We start from the raw sequence: 15,101 nt of genomic DNA on the forward strand, positions 1-15,101 counted from the left end.
TATCCGGATCTGGTCAGATCTCAAGTATAAGAGAATATTTGGTAGGTCACAAGTATTAAACAATAATGTTTTTTGTTTTTTTATTAAAGCATGATTTTTATTCTTTTTTTTTTTGTTAAATAAAAGTTTTTAATCTCAATTTTTTTATCAGATAAAATAGAAAAAGTAAACAGTTTGTCTGTAGCTCAATGATCGAAAGGTCTTTCTATACACCAGATCTATTGAACAAAATTTTTGAGCGTAGATGTTTTTGGGTTGAATAAACTAGTAAATACTCATAAGTTTTCTTTTGCAAGTCTGCTTAAAATATTAAAATATTTTTTAGAAGCACTAGCTTTGTTTTCAGATACTTTCATTGACCAAACCATCAGCTGAACTATTGTTATTGACAATTCATTCAAAAATTTTTTATCATGGAGTAATATAACTAGCTAAAATTTTTGATACACATTTGTTCAGTATACACATTTTTTAGTTCAAATAAAGTTTTCATGAACGTACAGTTTAGTGAGAACATGTTAAGTGATGCATTTCTGTCACAAGGCTGCTAATAGTTTTGAAATTCTAGTTCATAAAGATGTTATGCTTCTATTTTTGTAATAATTATAGAGAGTTAATTTTGCCTCAAAAACAAATAAGTTCAAGTTTGTTCAAAACCATAGTTTTTTAACTTATTCATTTTGTATTTAATGTTTATAACTTTCTCTTTGTTTGAAACCATAGTTTTATTAACTTCACATTTTGATTATATTGTCATAACTTTCTCTTTTCAAAAATTGGATCTGTGTTTGTTTCTTATGCTTCTCTTGAATATTTCTATTAGTCAAGCTAACTAAAGTATTTTTAAATTTAAAATACTCTGTCATTTTGCCTTAATAGTATGTTTTCTGTATCTAAAGTTAGTCACTATAACTCTTTCTTAAAATATCTAGATAAGTTTTTCATAAAAGTACTAAGAGCAGCAATTAATGTGTAATGTTAATAGATTTAAAAAATATTATGGTTTACCAATTTTAAATGTTAGATCTGACCATTAAATTCCAAATTTCAAATCAGATTTCAATTGTATCTTATTTTCAAAAACTAGTTCTATCTAGCCTGATTTTGATATAGATCAGCAGTTCTTAACCTTATTTTTATATTTTACCCCTTTTTGGAAAGTTTTTACCTAATTTTTTCCCAAAATACAAAAAATTTTTTAGGGAAAACAACTAGGTTTTTTGAGCTTATTAAATACAAAAAATAGTAAAATTTTAAGAGTATATTAAACTTTTAAAAAATAACAGTTGTATACTAACTTAAAAAGAGTTAAAAAGATAATTTGTAAATATTTACTTACATAACTTGTAAAAAAGAAATTTTACCCCCTAAAACAAGGGAATTTACCCCTAGGGTTAAGAATTGCTGATTTTAATGGAACCAATTAGAACCTTTTAAAAACTATTTTTAAACCAGTATTTATTTTGGCCATCATCTACAGACTCCCCAGAAAACGTTTATCATTGCAAGGGGTAGAGTTTGAGACTGATGTTTTTTACTATAAAAAAAAGAAGCTTTTTCAGATTTTTTATGTAAATATTAATTAACTTCAGTTGTGGTGAATGAATATTAACTTCAGTTGTTGTGGTTGTGTATTGAAGTTCAATATCTATTATTAAAATGTTTTTAAAACAATTTAAAAACTTATTTTTAGACTGAACAAGGCTAAATATTAATCTTATATTAGAGTAAGTTTTACTAGATTTGGATTTCTTATCTAAATTTAAATCCGACCAGAACCAGGTTTAACATTTTTTCAAATAAAATTTTGACCAGATCCAACTTGAACCAACATTTGGATCCAGTATAGACCACTAAAAGTCTGTCTTATTTAGATTTTGAAGCTACCAGAGTAATAAATTTACCTGGAAACCCTTAATAAAAAAAATGTCAAAAAGACTTAAAAACACTAGACTTTTGAACAAAAATTGTAGAAAAACCTTCAATTTTGAACTATTTTCTGTGTAAAATAGTGAAATTTATATTACATAAGAAATTAATCTTATTTACAATAAAAAAAAACTCAACAAAAACATTGGCAAAAGTCTGCAGAGCAGAAACCTGGACTCTCGTATACCGTAAGACAAAGCTCAAGGTTAACAAAAGGGTTGATCATACCAATATGATCATCAGACCACAAGCCCTTGGTAGAATTAGACCGGTTTTGTTCTGATTAGGACTCATCAGTCAGCCTCAACTAAATAACTTATCTTTGGTTGAGTTCTTCGGTTGAGGCTGACTGATGAGCCCTAATCAGGACAAAACATGTCTCAGTCTACCAAGGGCTTGTGGTCTGATGATCAAATTAGTATGATCAACCCTTTTATTAAAAAAACACATAGTTTTATAAAAAGTATAGCACGTTTAATGTAGCATAACAGTTTCTTTTTGCTAAATAATTCTATTAAGTACAAAATTTAGAGTTTAGCAAGTAAAACTCAGTAAAAGTATATTAAAAATTAAATTATTAAAAGTTTTGCTTTTCAATTTAATTAAAATTTTATTCTAAACAATTTATTAATTATTATATCTTTACATAAGTTTTACTTACTTAACTCTAAAGTTTGTATTTATTTGAATTTATTCATACGTCATAATTAAAACTTATTTTTTAAAGTGTTTTACTAACCAAAATTTTTTAAATTCATTTAACATTTACCACTAGACAATGAAGCCTGTATAGTTTGGAAAACGTTTGTGAAATAAAATAAAAATGATTAATCTCTATATACTAAGTTGTAACTGGTATTTAAATAGGTTTAAAAACTTTCCTATAATAGTATATATTTGACTTAACTTAAGACAAAAAGTTTTAAAAATTTTTCAAGTTTTTGTAGGAGTTTTTTTTCATTTAGTTGATATTTAATATCATAGGTTTTTATAAAACATATTTTTTTAATATTTGCAGTATTATATTTTAATGTGGTAGGCCACATCAGTCCACATTTTGCTGACTTGTGGTCTATATTTTTATTTAATTGTTAATAAATGTTACCTACCATACTACCATTTTATGTGACTTTTTTATTTTATAACCAGTTGTAAATTTCATCCAATAAATCATGCTTTTGAATATAATTTCCACAAGTTTATTATTTAAGTTATCTGCTAAGAGTTATTTTGAAAACCAATTAGATTTGTTGTTATTGCTGTTTAAAGCTTAAAAATCCCTAAATTTTAAACTGAACCCTATCAAAAAAAAGCAGCACCTTCTAGTGAACATTTTGTTACTTAAAAATAACACAGAATTTTAACAGAATAATATGTTTTTTTCTAAAATTTATATAGGAGCCCTTAATGTATCTATTATATTTTAAAAAAGTTTGTTGTGTTAAATGAAATACATACAATTTTTTCTATAATAATTTCAATAAAATTTTAGTAAAAAGTTATTAATTTTAATTGAATTTATCTTACAGTTACTTTGTTAAAGGATTGATATTCTAGAACTGCGTTTTCTGGTAGTTTTTACAAAATATATATGGAATGTAGTATAAGTTGGTGTTTCAACTTATAAGGTATAACAGTAGTTTTTGTATCCGGACTACTCTAGTGTAACTATTTAAGTACAATAGGTTCTTGTTTATATTTTTTTAGCAAACAAGAAAGTTTTGCAATTTTTTCAGAGTTATTAATAAACTTGCAAGTACTATTACAAATAGCTCTTTTGAAAGCAAACATGAATGCAAAATCACAAATGCAAAACCAATACCCGATGATGGGTGACAGAAGCTACCAGAATCAGCAAGTTCCACACAAGTTTCAGCCTCAGAGCTCATATGAACCAAACATGGATGGTATGCCGCCAATCGATTACAACAATGGTTATCCTCAGTATCATGGTCAAATGGTTCCTCAATACCACCATCAGCACTTTCCACAACACCATTACCATCCATACAATGCACCATATGGTCAGCTTATGTGTTGCATAATTGATTATAATTTATTAATTTAATAAGTGTTTTTAGTCGATATAAAATGGGCACATATAAATATGTAGAATGTGATATAAAATGCTTTGTTTGTTTTTTTACAGCTCATTATTTTTAAGTCAATAAAAGTCCTTGAGTACAAAAGTATACATACATTAGAGCAGAGTTTTATTTTTTTAATTGGCAATAACTAGAAAGTAAATGGGTAAATTGACGATATCTATCAAAAAAAGTGATTAGTTTTTTTTAAATGAGTGATAATGAAAATTAATTAAGGAAATCCTGCATCATAGTAATAAAAAAGCATGAAAAAAGTTTATAAGTTTTTCTTTAAAAATATTAAAACAGTTTTAAAATTTTCTGATAGTTAACATTCGTTTTATTAGTTCTTGAAATACTGTTTTCATTAAAATACAAAATATCAAATGTTTAGTTCTTCTTGAAAGCTTACACGGTTGCTACACACTCATAATATTCTGAAATTTTTAAAGATCTCACTATGACTCAGCATATTTTGAATTTGTTTTTCAAACTCATGCTGACTTCAAAAGTTTTATTTTTTATAAAAACTCAAGATATTTTTGAAACTTCTGAAAATCTGAGACCAGTATTTTTCTTGATTCTGAATGAGATTTAGTTTTAGTATTTTGTTCTAAAATTTGTTGAATAACTTGATTTTTCATGATTTTGAAAGATATTATTTTTTTAAGGATTTGAAAAACTCAAGATGACTCAGGACAGTTTAAGATCACTCAAGACTTTTTTTTTGACTTAAAGAGTGGCAACACTGAGCTTAGTATAAAGTAAAAAGAAGTATAGAGCAAACAAAACTAAATGCATTTAAATTTCTTTTTGTATGTGATTTTTGTATCGGTAAGAAGTTTGAGTTTCTTTATTTATCATATTTGAATTTAGATAGATAGTAATGTTTTTGTTGAATCAGTCAAATGGTTTTTATGTTTACATTTAGAAAGTTTATTATATTAATTAAATTAAAATTTCAAATTTTGCTTAAAATATCACAAATAAACTTTTATATGTTCAATTAATGTAAATATAATTGGTTTAAACATGCTTTGTCTTTAATAGCTTTAAAAATTATTTTAAAATTATAACACTTTTTTAACAATATTCTTAGCAAAAAATAAAAAGTTCATGGCTTTAAGATAGTATTTTTTTATTTTATTAAAAAATTTGATCTAAATTCTTCCCAAACTATTCTTACATGTAAAAATATTTACCAAATTTTCAATAATATAATAAGTTAAATATTAAGATAAAATAGTCAAGTAATTTGTAATAGTTTAGTATTTTTAGTTTGAACTTTTATTGTCTAGCTACAATTTTAGATCATTAGAAACTGTCTAAACAGCAAACATAGTTTGTTTATAATTATGTACTGTGATTAGTAGTGTTTTTGAGCAGTAAGAATAGTTTGGGATTGGAAGTTCTTAGAGTGTTTTAAAAATAGTTACATGTTTATTAAAAAGTTCTTTAGGTTAATATATTCAAAATAGTATTTATGTTTACCTTAAACTTTATTAAAATATATTTCAACTAAAAAATTCAAGGCGTATTTTTTACTCTCAGAACATCAATTTCACCCAAACTATTCTTACGGAATGACTCAGCCAACAAGGTATCATAAACCTCCTGAAATACCAAGACACCCAAATTTTCCTCAAATGCAATCTCACCAAAAATTTCCTCAAACTTCAAGATATCAAAACTACCCGCAAACGCAACCACAAAGAATTACTGTTAAACCAAATGAACGTTTTAACAACCCGTTAGCTATCAAAAACTTTAACAATAGATACCCACCGCCTATAAGATTAAAACCTCTAGGAAGCAGCGGCTCAATGACTGGTCATCCTGGCGAAAAAAGTTTCAACGAAGGTGCTTACCCACCACCCAGAAGGTTTCCCGCCAGAGAGGACAAGTACGCTGTAATGAGGCAGAACACGCTGAAGAAACCTCCGCAGCAAATTGCTAAGAGTCAACCGTATAACCCTGCTACTTCGAATATTCCCGATAAAAGGTTAGCAGCAACTCAATACATTTCAAAAATTATTTTATTTGTTTACCTATTATGTTTGTGTTAAGTCCTTTCAAGATAATTTATACTTAAACATTGTATATTTTTTATTTGTCTTGAAAGTTAAAACTTTATATTTTACAACTTTTTTGTTTACATATTTATTTATAAAATACCGTTTCACTAAATTGTTAAGACTAATGAGATCATCAGTTTCAAAAAAAATTCTATTTGAAATAAGATAATTATTATAACTGATGATCTCATTAATCTTATTAATTGAGATATGCATTGTTTTATGAATTAAATTGTGAATCAACAAACTTGTAGTTTTTCTCCTTGGATGCAAGTTGAGATCTCTGATTGGTACTCTTGAACTAAATTTAAAACATTTAATTTTTTATTTTAAAAGGTTGTATTTTCAAGTAGAACTTTAGTTTACAGTGGGCTTTTATAATATTTTAAGGTTGGCCATGACCCAGTATCAGAGCCAGTACCCAACAACGCAGGAAGTTTCGTCAACGCAAAACAAGAAGAGCGAACCTGCGGAGGCCAAGAGCAGATTTCTGGCTGTGAATGTTTACGGGATGCGCGCCTGGCTGCAACTAAAACAACCCGGATGCAGCAACGCCATATTCGAACTTTATGGTGAGTAATTTTTGAGTATGTTATTACATTTTTGTTGTTCGCTATATTTTTATGGTAGTAGTCAAGTTTGCACGTCAACTGAATTTTTTTAAACTTATTCCTTGCTATTGCTTATAATTTTTAAGGGGTGCACGACTATTCAAATTCGGACAATTCAAATTCCGACGATTCAAATTCTTAATAAAAAATTGAAACGGCTAAAAATAAAAAAATAATGTATATTTATCTAAAATAAAAAATGCATATGTGAATCATATTAATATATACAGGCCATTCTTTTCTTTTTGCAAAAAATTAAATAATTTTTGAGATATGGCTTTATTAAAGTAAAAAATATAGTTATTTTTAGTAATTTTAAAATATCTTAAAAGTTTTTTAGATTTTTTAAAAAAGACAAAAGTGGCTTGAAGATATTACAAAGATCTACATATACATTTTTTATCTTTTTAAAATTTATATTACTTTTAGAGATATAGTCTTTTGAATATTTTTTAAAGAATTTGAATTGTCGGAATTTGAGTTGTCCAAATTTGAATTGTCATGTAACCATTTTTAATATAAAGTATACTTTTGATTTTAGCAGTTTTATTACCTTATTTAAGCTATTTCAAAAATGAATAAGAATGTTGTGAAGTTTTTAGCTGCTTGTTCTTTGTACATATAACTTTTCGTTTGCTGTGAAAGTTCTTTAATTATTTTCAAATGTTAAGTTGGTTATTTTTTATTTACTAACCTGAATAAGTATTAATTTCTTGTTTGAAAATTTATTAAAAAAATAAATACAACTTATTTCGGCTTCAATAATTTTCCAATAATTTGTCTTTTTCGCTTCAGTATTGTTAAACATACGCAATTTCAGGGATGCTCGATGAGAGGCCTGAAGACGTCACTGGAGGGAAAAAGTTTGTCATCAGAGACAATCAGAAGAGGACTGTCAACTGCGTTTTCTACGAATCAGTTTGTTTTCATATGTTTATTAAAATAGAAAATTACATTGAAATCATTATTATAATGACTTACTACAAGAAAAATTTATAGATTTTTTTTAATATTTAAATCTGAGCACAACATGTTTCTCTCTAAAATGTGTTTTTATAGCAGTTTTAATTCGTTTCTCAATTACTCATTATAAATTAACGGTTTTTTTCACAAGTTTAAATAATCCATCCTATATAGATTTTTTTTGCAATAAAGGTTTAGTTAGTAACGACCTGCCTTGACAAAAAGTAATTTTCACAGGATAGGGAATTACCCTCGCTGATGAGAGGCAGGGTGTACAGGTGCGTGGGAATGTTCAGGAAGAAACAGGAAGTCCTGCATCTGGTGTCCATCAGGGAGTCTACCAACGAGGAGTATCAGGCTCACAAGAAAATTGCCGCGTTGACGGTCAGCTATCTGAGGAAAATTAAAAACAATCCGTAAAATGAGTTTCATTAGTAAGTTATATAAGCTTTAAGTTACTGATCAGTACATCTAAGGCTATCGAATGCGCATTTTCTATTTTCATTAAGATATACTATCGTTTGTCATTAAACTTCAATGATTTTTTATGATAATTAATTTTTAAAATCTTTTTCCCAATTAAAGCAAAATAAGTTTTTGAATTGTTTTTAAATCACTAAAACGATCATTTTCTAATGCAATGCGAATAAAATAATTATTTTACAAAGCAACATGTTTTAAAAACCATCGCAAATATTTTCATCATTTTATCAATTTTTAAAAAATAATCGTTCTATAACAAAAATACTTTGATTATTCTTTCTTTCAGTTTTAATGATTTTAAAAATGTTTAGTTTTTTAAATCAGTTTTACTTTACATTGTTTTTGTTTCAACTTTCATTTTGTTTACTTTTTAAAATCAAAATATTTAGTTTTTATATTTGTAATGCTTCATAATTTGGAATAAAACTAGAATTATTAATCTTTTTGATAAAATGTTTCGAAAATGAACAATACATATCATACTTTATTGAAGTTTAAATTAGGTTTTATGCTAAAAAATAAAAACAAGTTAAAGATGTAAGATTAAAATGATACAAATACAAAAATTATATTGAAAAATCTACTTAATTTTATATAGAGAAACATGTGCACATAGAAAACATTTATACTTTCCTATTCACTATCATTCACTGTAACAATTGTGTTTGTTTAGTGAGGTATGAAGTTTTAAACCTTATTACTTAACAATTAGGCTTGAAAGAAAAATCATGTATTAAAAACTGCATATGGTCAAATTTTTTTAAATGTGCAGAGAAAAACTTCTCTACTAGAGTTTTGTTAAATATTTGACAAATCGTAAAAAATATTGTACCTAATTTAAAAAATTTTACCAGGCTTTTACTAAATTCTCTGTAAAATCTGTATGATTTTATTTACTATTTTAAATCGTAAAACCTGAAAGGAATGAATATTATTTGTACTTTAACTATTTTGAACCTAGTAAATAAGTGCAATACAGGAAATAATTATAAGAATTTTGTAAAGGCTATAACTCAACATAAACAACCAACAAAAATTATTTTATGTTTGTTTTTTACATAACTTATCTTTGTACTTTTTTTTAAATATTTAACTTTAACCTTTTATACAAAAAATTTTTTTTAAACACTGCTATAGTTTAAATCTAACCAATACTTTCAATTAATTTTAATTGCCCTCCGTACTTTTATAACTTGACCAACAATTTTAGAATATGTCTATCAACTATAAATGGCAAATATATCTTTCTACCCAGTCTAATTACGATTTAATAACAAACAAAAAGTTATGCACAGGTCTATGAAGGTGAGAAATTTAATCAGTATTTTTTCATAAAATTTATTTTGATCAAATTCAATAGAAAAATTCAAATAATGCAACAAATTAGTCATCAAGATGGTAAAAAAATGCTTGTTTATGAAACTAAAAAAAAGACTGTATTAATTAATATTAAATAATAGTTTATTTGCATTTAGAGTTAAATGTAAATAAAAAACACGTAATTTTATATAAAATCAAAACATAATTTTAAATTTGAAAAAAATGCATACATATTTTTTAATTTTGAAAAGTTAAAAGCATGACAATAGTCTAAAATTTCACTTTAGCTTCTAACATAAGTCCTTTGAAAACTAAACACTCAAGACAGTAAAGAAATTTATTTACAAATTTTATAACAAAAATTTAAAGTTAAGCAATAGTATTGTTTGTGTAAAATAGACACGACATTTTTCGAACTTAAATTGTTTTGATAAATCAAAATTTTGTGTATTTTATTACGATGAAAGAAAACCACAGATAGTGTTTACAATGTTGCAAATTTTGTTTCCTAACATTTAAACGATTGTAAAACAATAAGCACATTGAAAGGGTTCTAGTATTTTAAACTAAGGCTGTTTTAGTCATTTAAGAAATAAGTAGATAGAGATCAAGTTTTATATTTTTTGTTTTACTCTTACCTTGGAAGTTTTTAAGAACTTCAAGTTGTTTAAAAAGTAATAAAAAAAAATCAAGTATTTTTAAGTATTTATTGCTTTTCTTTTAAATTCTTTTGTAACGAAGCATACCACACACAGGGTGCCAAAAATGCTAGAATTTATGAATTTGAAAAATGAACTGGAATTTTTACTTCTAAAGTAGTGAAATTTCAAATAGATACGAAAAATTAAAACTAAGATTTTTAAACTCATTTAAAGTAGCTTTACAGTATCTTTTCTATGTTTTTGTACTATTTAAGACAGTTTTCACCTTAAATTTAGTTTTCTAGTAAAAATATGACAAGAAACTAATTCTTTAAAAATCTTAGCATACTTTCAAATATCCTTTTGCAACTCTGCACACACCTTTCAATAAAAAACTTATTTCTTTCTTCCGTTGAAAAAGTTCAATTTTAATCATCCTCATTATTATACATTCAGAAAAAAAAGTTAACGAGTTTCAGCTGAATGAGCCATTTTCGATACTGAACGCTTCGGCAGTTTTTTCAATTTTTCTAACACTGTCTTCTAAACCTTTGAGCTTTACAAAATGCTCCCACATTTCTTTCAAGTCGTCCGGGAGGTAAAACTTGTTCACCACGTGATCGTTCTTTATGACGTCATACTGGTCGAAGGTGGCCACGGATATTTCAGCTTCGGGGAAACGTGCATCAGCGCCTCTGCTCGCTCGTCGCTCTCGGTTTGTATGACAACCAGTTGTCTGAAAGACGTCTTGTTGCTAAGCAAGTAAGCCACCCAGTCCTGAAATAAAAACTTTCATAAGTACTTAAAAAAGTAGAGCTTGTGATATAGCATCTGACACACAAAATGTTTTTAACCTGCAAATTTCGGTCTGGACACCAGAGGTTGCATGCTACCGGGTTGACTTTCGAATTTTTTTCTTTGAGTGCCGAGTTCAGCTGAACCGCGAATTCTTGGGCGAACTCGTAAAAAGCGGTGAGGTTTTGAGGTCGTGTTTCGACCCAAACCATGATTTGTTCTCCGACTTTTTTCCGGTGTCCTGTCGTTTGAACGCTTTAGTTTGTGTTTGAAACATGATTGAGAAAGCGAAAATTTTGATTGAATAATTTCGTTTAGATTTGATTTTTATAAGTATCATATGTTATAACTTATAACTATATTATAACTTATAATTATGTTATAACTTATAGCGTTTTTTTCATTAACTGAAAAGGAACACTCAATATTTGCAAAGCATAGAAACAAATTACAACTTACTTCCTATAGATAAGTTCATGTTTCTTCGTTTGAAAACTAGGAAAAGCACAATTAACAAAACTGTGACAGCCAGAAGTGCCATGGAAATTTTCAGACCTATTTTATTTTTAAATTTTTTTTATTTTTAAAATAGTTTAAGATTTAAGAAACAAGTGAAAGAGTGTTTATAGTATAAAATTAAATGTTTTTGTTATTATTGATAAAATTTAAAGCACAGATTTAATTTATTTTTAACGAAAAAAAAATGTTACAAACTAAAATAAATTTTATAATATTTACTCAAAAAAAAAGTATAGAAATTTTTAATCAAAATTTATTTGTGGATAGTAGTCTATATAAATTAGGTAAAACTGATGTTTTTTATAAATAATTACCACAATAACTGATTTTTTTAGCATTTCCTGAAGTCAATTTCGTTGTACTTTTACTTTGTTCTGTTGGTACTTCACTTAAAACTGTGTAAAAATAAAATTTAATACTTTGCACTGACAATACTTATCAGTAAGATTAAAAAAGTACCCATTAAAATGCAGATTAGCAAAAATTACTTTATAAATAAGTACATAAACAAAATGTAAAATACATTGTACCAAAAACAGAAATAAATAATATATACCAAATACAATAACTATATTTTTCTAAAAACAATATCTTACATTTTTTTTAACTTCTCTTTAGAATATGCATTAAAACATTTTAATCCTAAACTTAAATAAAAGTATCAAGTTAAATACATTAATTTTTTGAATTTTGTTATTTGCTCTTTTACAAAACAATGTGATTTTTGTAGTAGTACACTATAACAAAATAACTAAATAAGTTTTCGAAAAACTATAACTGGGTGAGCGAAATAAATGCTAAATAAAAAATTGGTTAACAACTCAATACTAAATTTGTGCAACAGTTACTGTGGTCTTATTTTAGACATAATCTTACTCAAAGCAAAAAAAAAAAAAAAGATACCTCAAATTTAAAATAGTTTTTAAATATCAAAATAGCCATTTAAAAAAATTAACTACTAAGAAATAAACAAACAAAACTTTTACTCACAGCAGTACTTGTGAAGAACCCTGCTCACAACCTAATAAATAAGTTGTTGGTTAATAGTTTTTAAGTTTAAAAGTTTATGTCACTTGACTTATAAAGTTTGTTTTAATTAAACTGTACAGTTTTCTTTACTTTTAAATTTTACTTAAAGTTAAAAAGTCATTTACATTTCAATAATATTTACAGAATAACTTTCAAAGTGTTTTTACGCGTTTTATTTCAAAGTATAAAAAAAAATTAAAATATTATGATGTTAGGTCACTTAAAAATATTGTTAACGTTTTAAACTATTAATTTTGTTTTAATAAAAATAAGTAATCCCTTGATAAAATTCTTAATATTTTGTAAAATTAAACTTTTCAGTTTTAAAACAAAACCAAAGTTGTGTTTTAATCTTTAGTGAAACTTTGCAAAATCCCTAAGTAAATATAGCTTTCATAATAATTGGTTTCCCAAACGAAAAACGTCTTTCATTTGGTAAAGACAGTAGTTTTGTTTTATGCTATCAAATTCGTTTAAGCTGCGAGTAATCTTACTTGGTGCTCTGATTGCCATAGTAATTGAATGATTTATATCAGTGCTTTGGTACATAGGAAGAGAGAAGAGACTGATATGAATTTTATCACCAGGGTAAATCATCTCACCAATATCAACGCTGTTAAATCGGAAATTAATCTGCAATTTGTGAGTGTTCGAAAACATACAAGTTTAAAAAAAAACTAATTTTGATCAAAATTAATTAGTTTTCATTAGATACAAACGGTATTTCTAAAAAAAAATATTAAGGTAATTAATACCTACTGTATAAGTATTTACCTAGTTTAACTATGTTTTGTATTACAGACTTTATCATTCTTGTAATTAGTTTGTGAATAAACTCAACCAAGAAAGATATATTTATTTATGATAAAGTCAAGCTGAATTGAATCAACAATGCCTGTGATTAAATGCCCTCTTGAGAGTTGCACATATGAAACACCAGACGTCGATGCTTCTGTAGTTGCCTCTTTGCTTATCATTCACAACAATGTACACATTAATGCAAATTCTTCAAAACCTAAGCTTCCAAAGATGGACCGTCCTCGAATAGGGACAGACTGCAGTGAAGAGGGTTGGAACATGTTTGTACAAAAATGGACTATTTTTAAAGATAGCATGGAGATGACAGATGTAGAAAAACGCCGTCAACTGTACCAGTGCTGTGAGGAAGATTTAGGCGATGCTATTCTGAAGGGACATGAAGATGTAGTAATTTTAAGTGAGCAAGAGCTTTTAAGGATGATCAAGCAGCTTACAGTTATTCCTGTTTCAGTTGTTGTACGACGATCAGACTTTCTTAGTGCAAGACAGGATTTGACTGAAAACACTAGATCATTTGCTGCCCGTTTAAAGGGAAAAGCCAGTACATGCTCGTACACATGTAAATGCCCAAAGGATGGCTGTAATCAAATAATAGATTTTACTGACATAATTCTAAAAGATGTCATAGTAACAGGTTTAGCCGATGAGGATATACGTAAAGAGATGCTAGGATGGGAATATCTAGATGAGAAAAATGTCAATGAGACAATCGGTTTTATTGAAGGAAAAGAGATGGCACGTGATGCAATGTCAAAACCCGCTGTTACAGCATTAGTTTTCTCATACAAATCCTCAAAGAAAACCACACAAAAACCAAGTGGTAAAATAACTTGTGACACATGTAATAAATTAACTGATAAATTTGTTTGGAGCAGTAAAAATATGAGGTATATTGAGTGTTTTGCCTGTAAAAAATGCTGGATAAAGTCCCGTAAAAAAGTTTATCAAAGTCATCAAAATTATGCTGATGAGTCAAATGCACTTCTAGTTGGTGGATTGTACACACCAAATGTATGCAAATTCTTAAAGAAAACCACACAAAAACCAAGTGGTAAAACAACTTGTAGCATATGTAATAAATCAACTGATAAATTTGTTTGGAGCAGTAAAAATATGAGGTATATTGAGTGTTTTGCCTGTAAAAAATGCTGGATAAAGTCCCGTAAAAAAGTTTATCAAAGTCATCAAAATTATGCTGATGAGTCAAATGCACTTCTAGTTGGTGGATTGTATACACAAAACTGTGATGACCTTTACAGCCGAGGTCGTAGAAAAAATATGTTCGAGCGGAAAAACGCGAAGAAGAAAAAGGAGGTACAGGGACAGAAAAACGTACTTTTACACACTGGATCGCGACGAAATTTAAAGAAGTCATTACCTTACGTCAGAAAAAGTGTTATGACCTACAATAACCCGCAGATCTCAAAAATGTGGCGTGACGTTTGGAATAAAAAGGAAGAATCTCTCAGTATTTGTTTTGTTAAGTCTCTGGAAAATATAAGTGAGAACACAAAATCGTTGCCACCACTGAATTGCGGTGATCATGTCGTGATACTAAATCGAACAGGTAACTTTCCTAGCAAGTGGGGGAATAGTGGAGTGGTGGTGGAAGTGAAGGACTGCCATCAATGTGTTGTCAAAGTTGATGGATCAGGTCGCTTAACTGCTCAAAATCGTAAGTTTCTGAGAAGATTTACCCCTCCTGTTTGCAAATCTCTAAGTAGTATCCCTTATCTGAGAAAGGCAAGCATACCACTGTAAAAGTTTGTCTTTTCTGTAAGATTGAGAAAAAGATGTCAAGAAAAGTTTTAATGTTCTATGTTTTTATAGAAG

General features: G+C 27.4%; 1 protein-coding gene across 1 annotated transcript; it reads right to left on the minus strand.

Moving 5' to 3' along the window:
* Window positions 1-10,733: 10,733 nt before the first annotated feature.
* Window positions 10,734-12,418, minus strand: LOC145848607 (uncharacterized). Its single transcript, XM_082953964.1, has 5 exons — window positions 12,411-12,418; window positions 11,735-11,815; window positions 11,361-11,456; window positions 10,961-11,142; window positions 10,734-10,883 (listed from the first exon to the last, which is right to left on the minus strand). The coding sequence occupies exons 3-5, from the start codon at window positions 11,440-11,442 to the stop codon at window positions 10,734-10,736; spliced, it is 414 nt and encodes a 137-aa protein (XP_082810090.1). The 5' UTR covers window positions 11,443-11,456; window positions 11,735-11,815; window positions 12,411-12,418.
* Between the last annotated feature and the right edge of the window lie 2,683 nt (window positions 12,419-15,101).

This window comes from Thalia democratica, unplaced genomic scaffold (assembly GCF_965202585.1).
Source record: "Thalia democratica unplaced genomic scaffold, ktThaDemo2.hap1.1 HAP1_SCAFFOLD_1560, whole genome shotgun sequence".
In the NCBI taxonomy this organism is placed as follows: Eukaryota; Metazoa; Chordata; class Thaliacea; order Salpida; family Salpidae; genus Thalia; species Thalia democratica.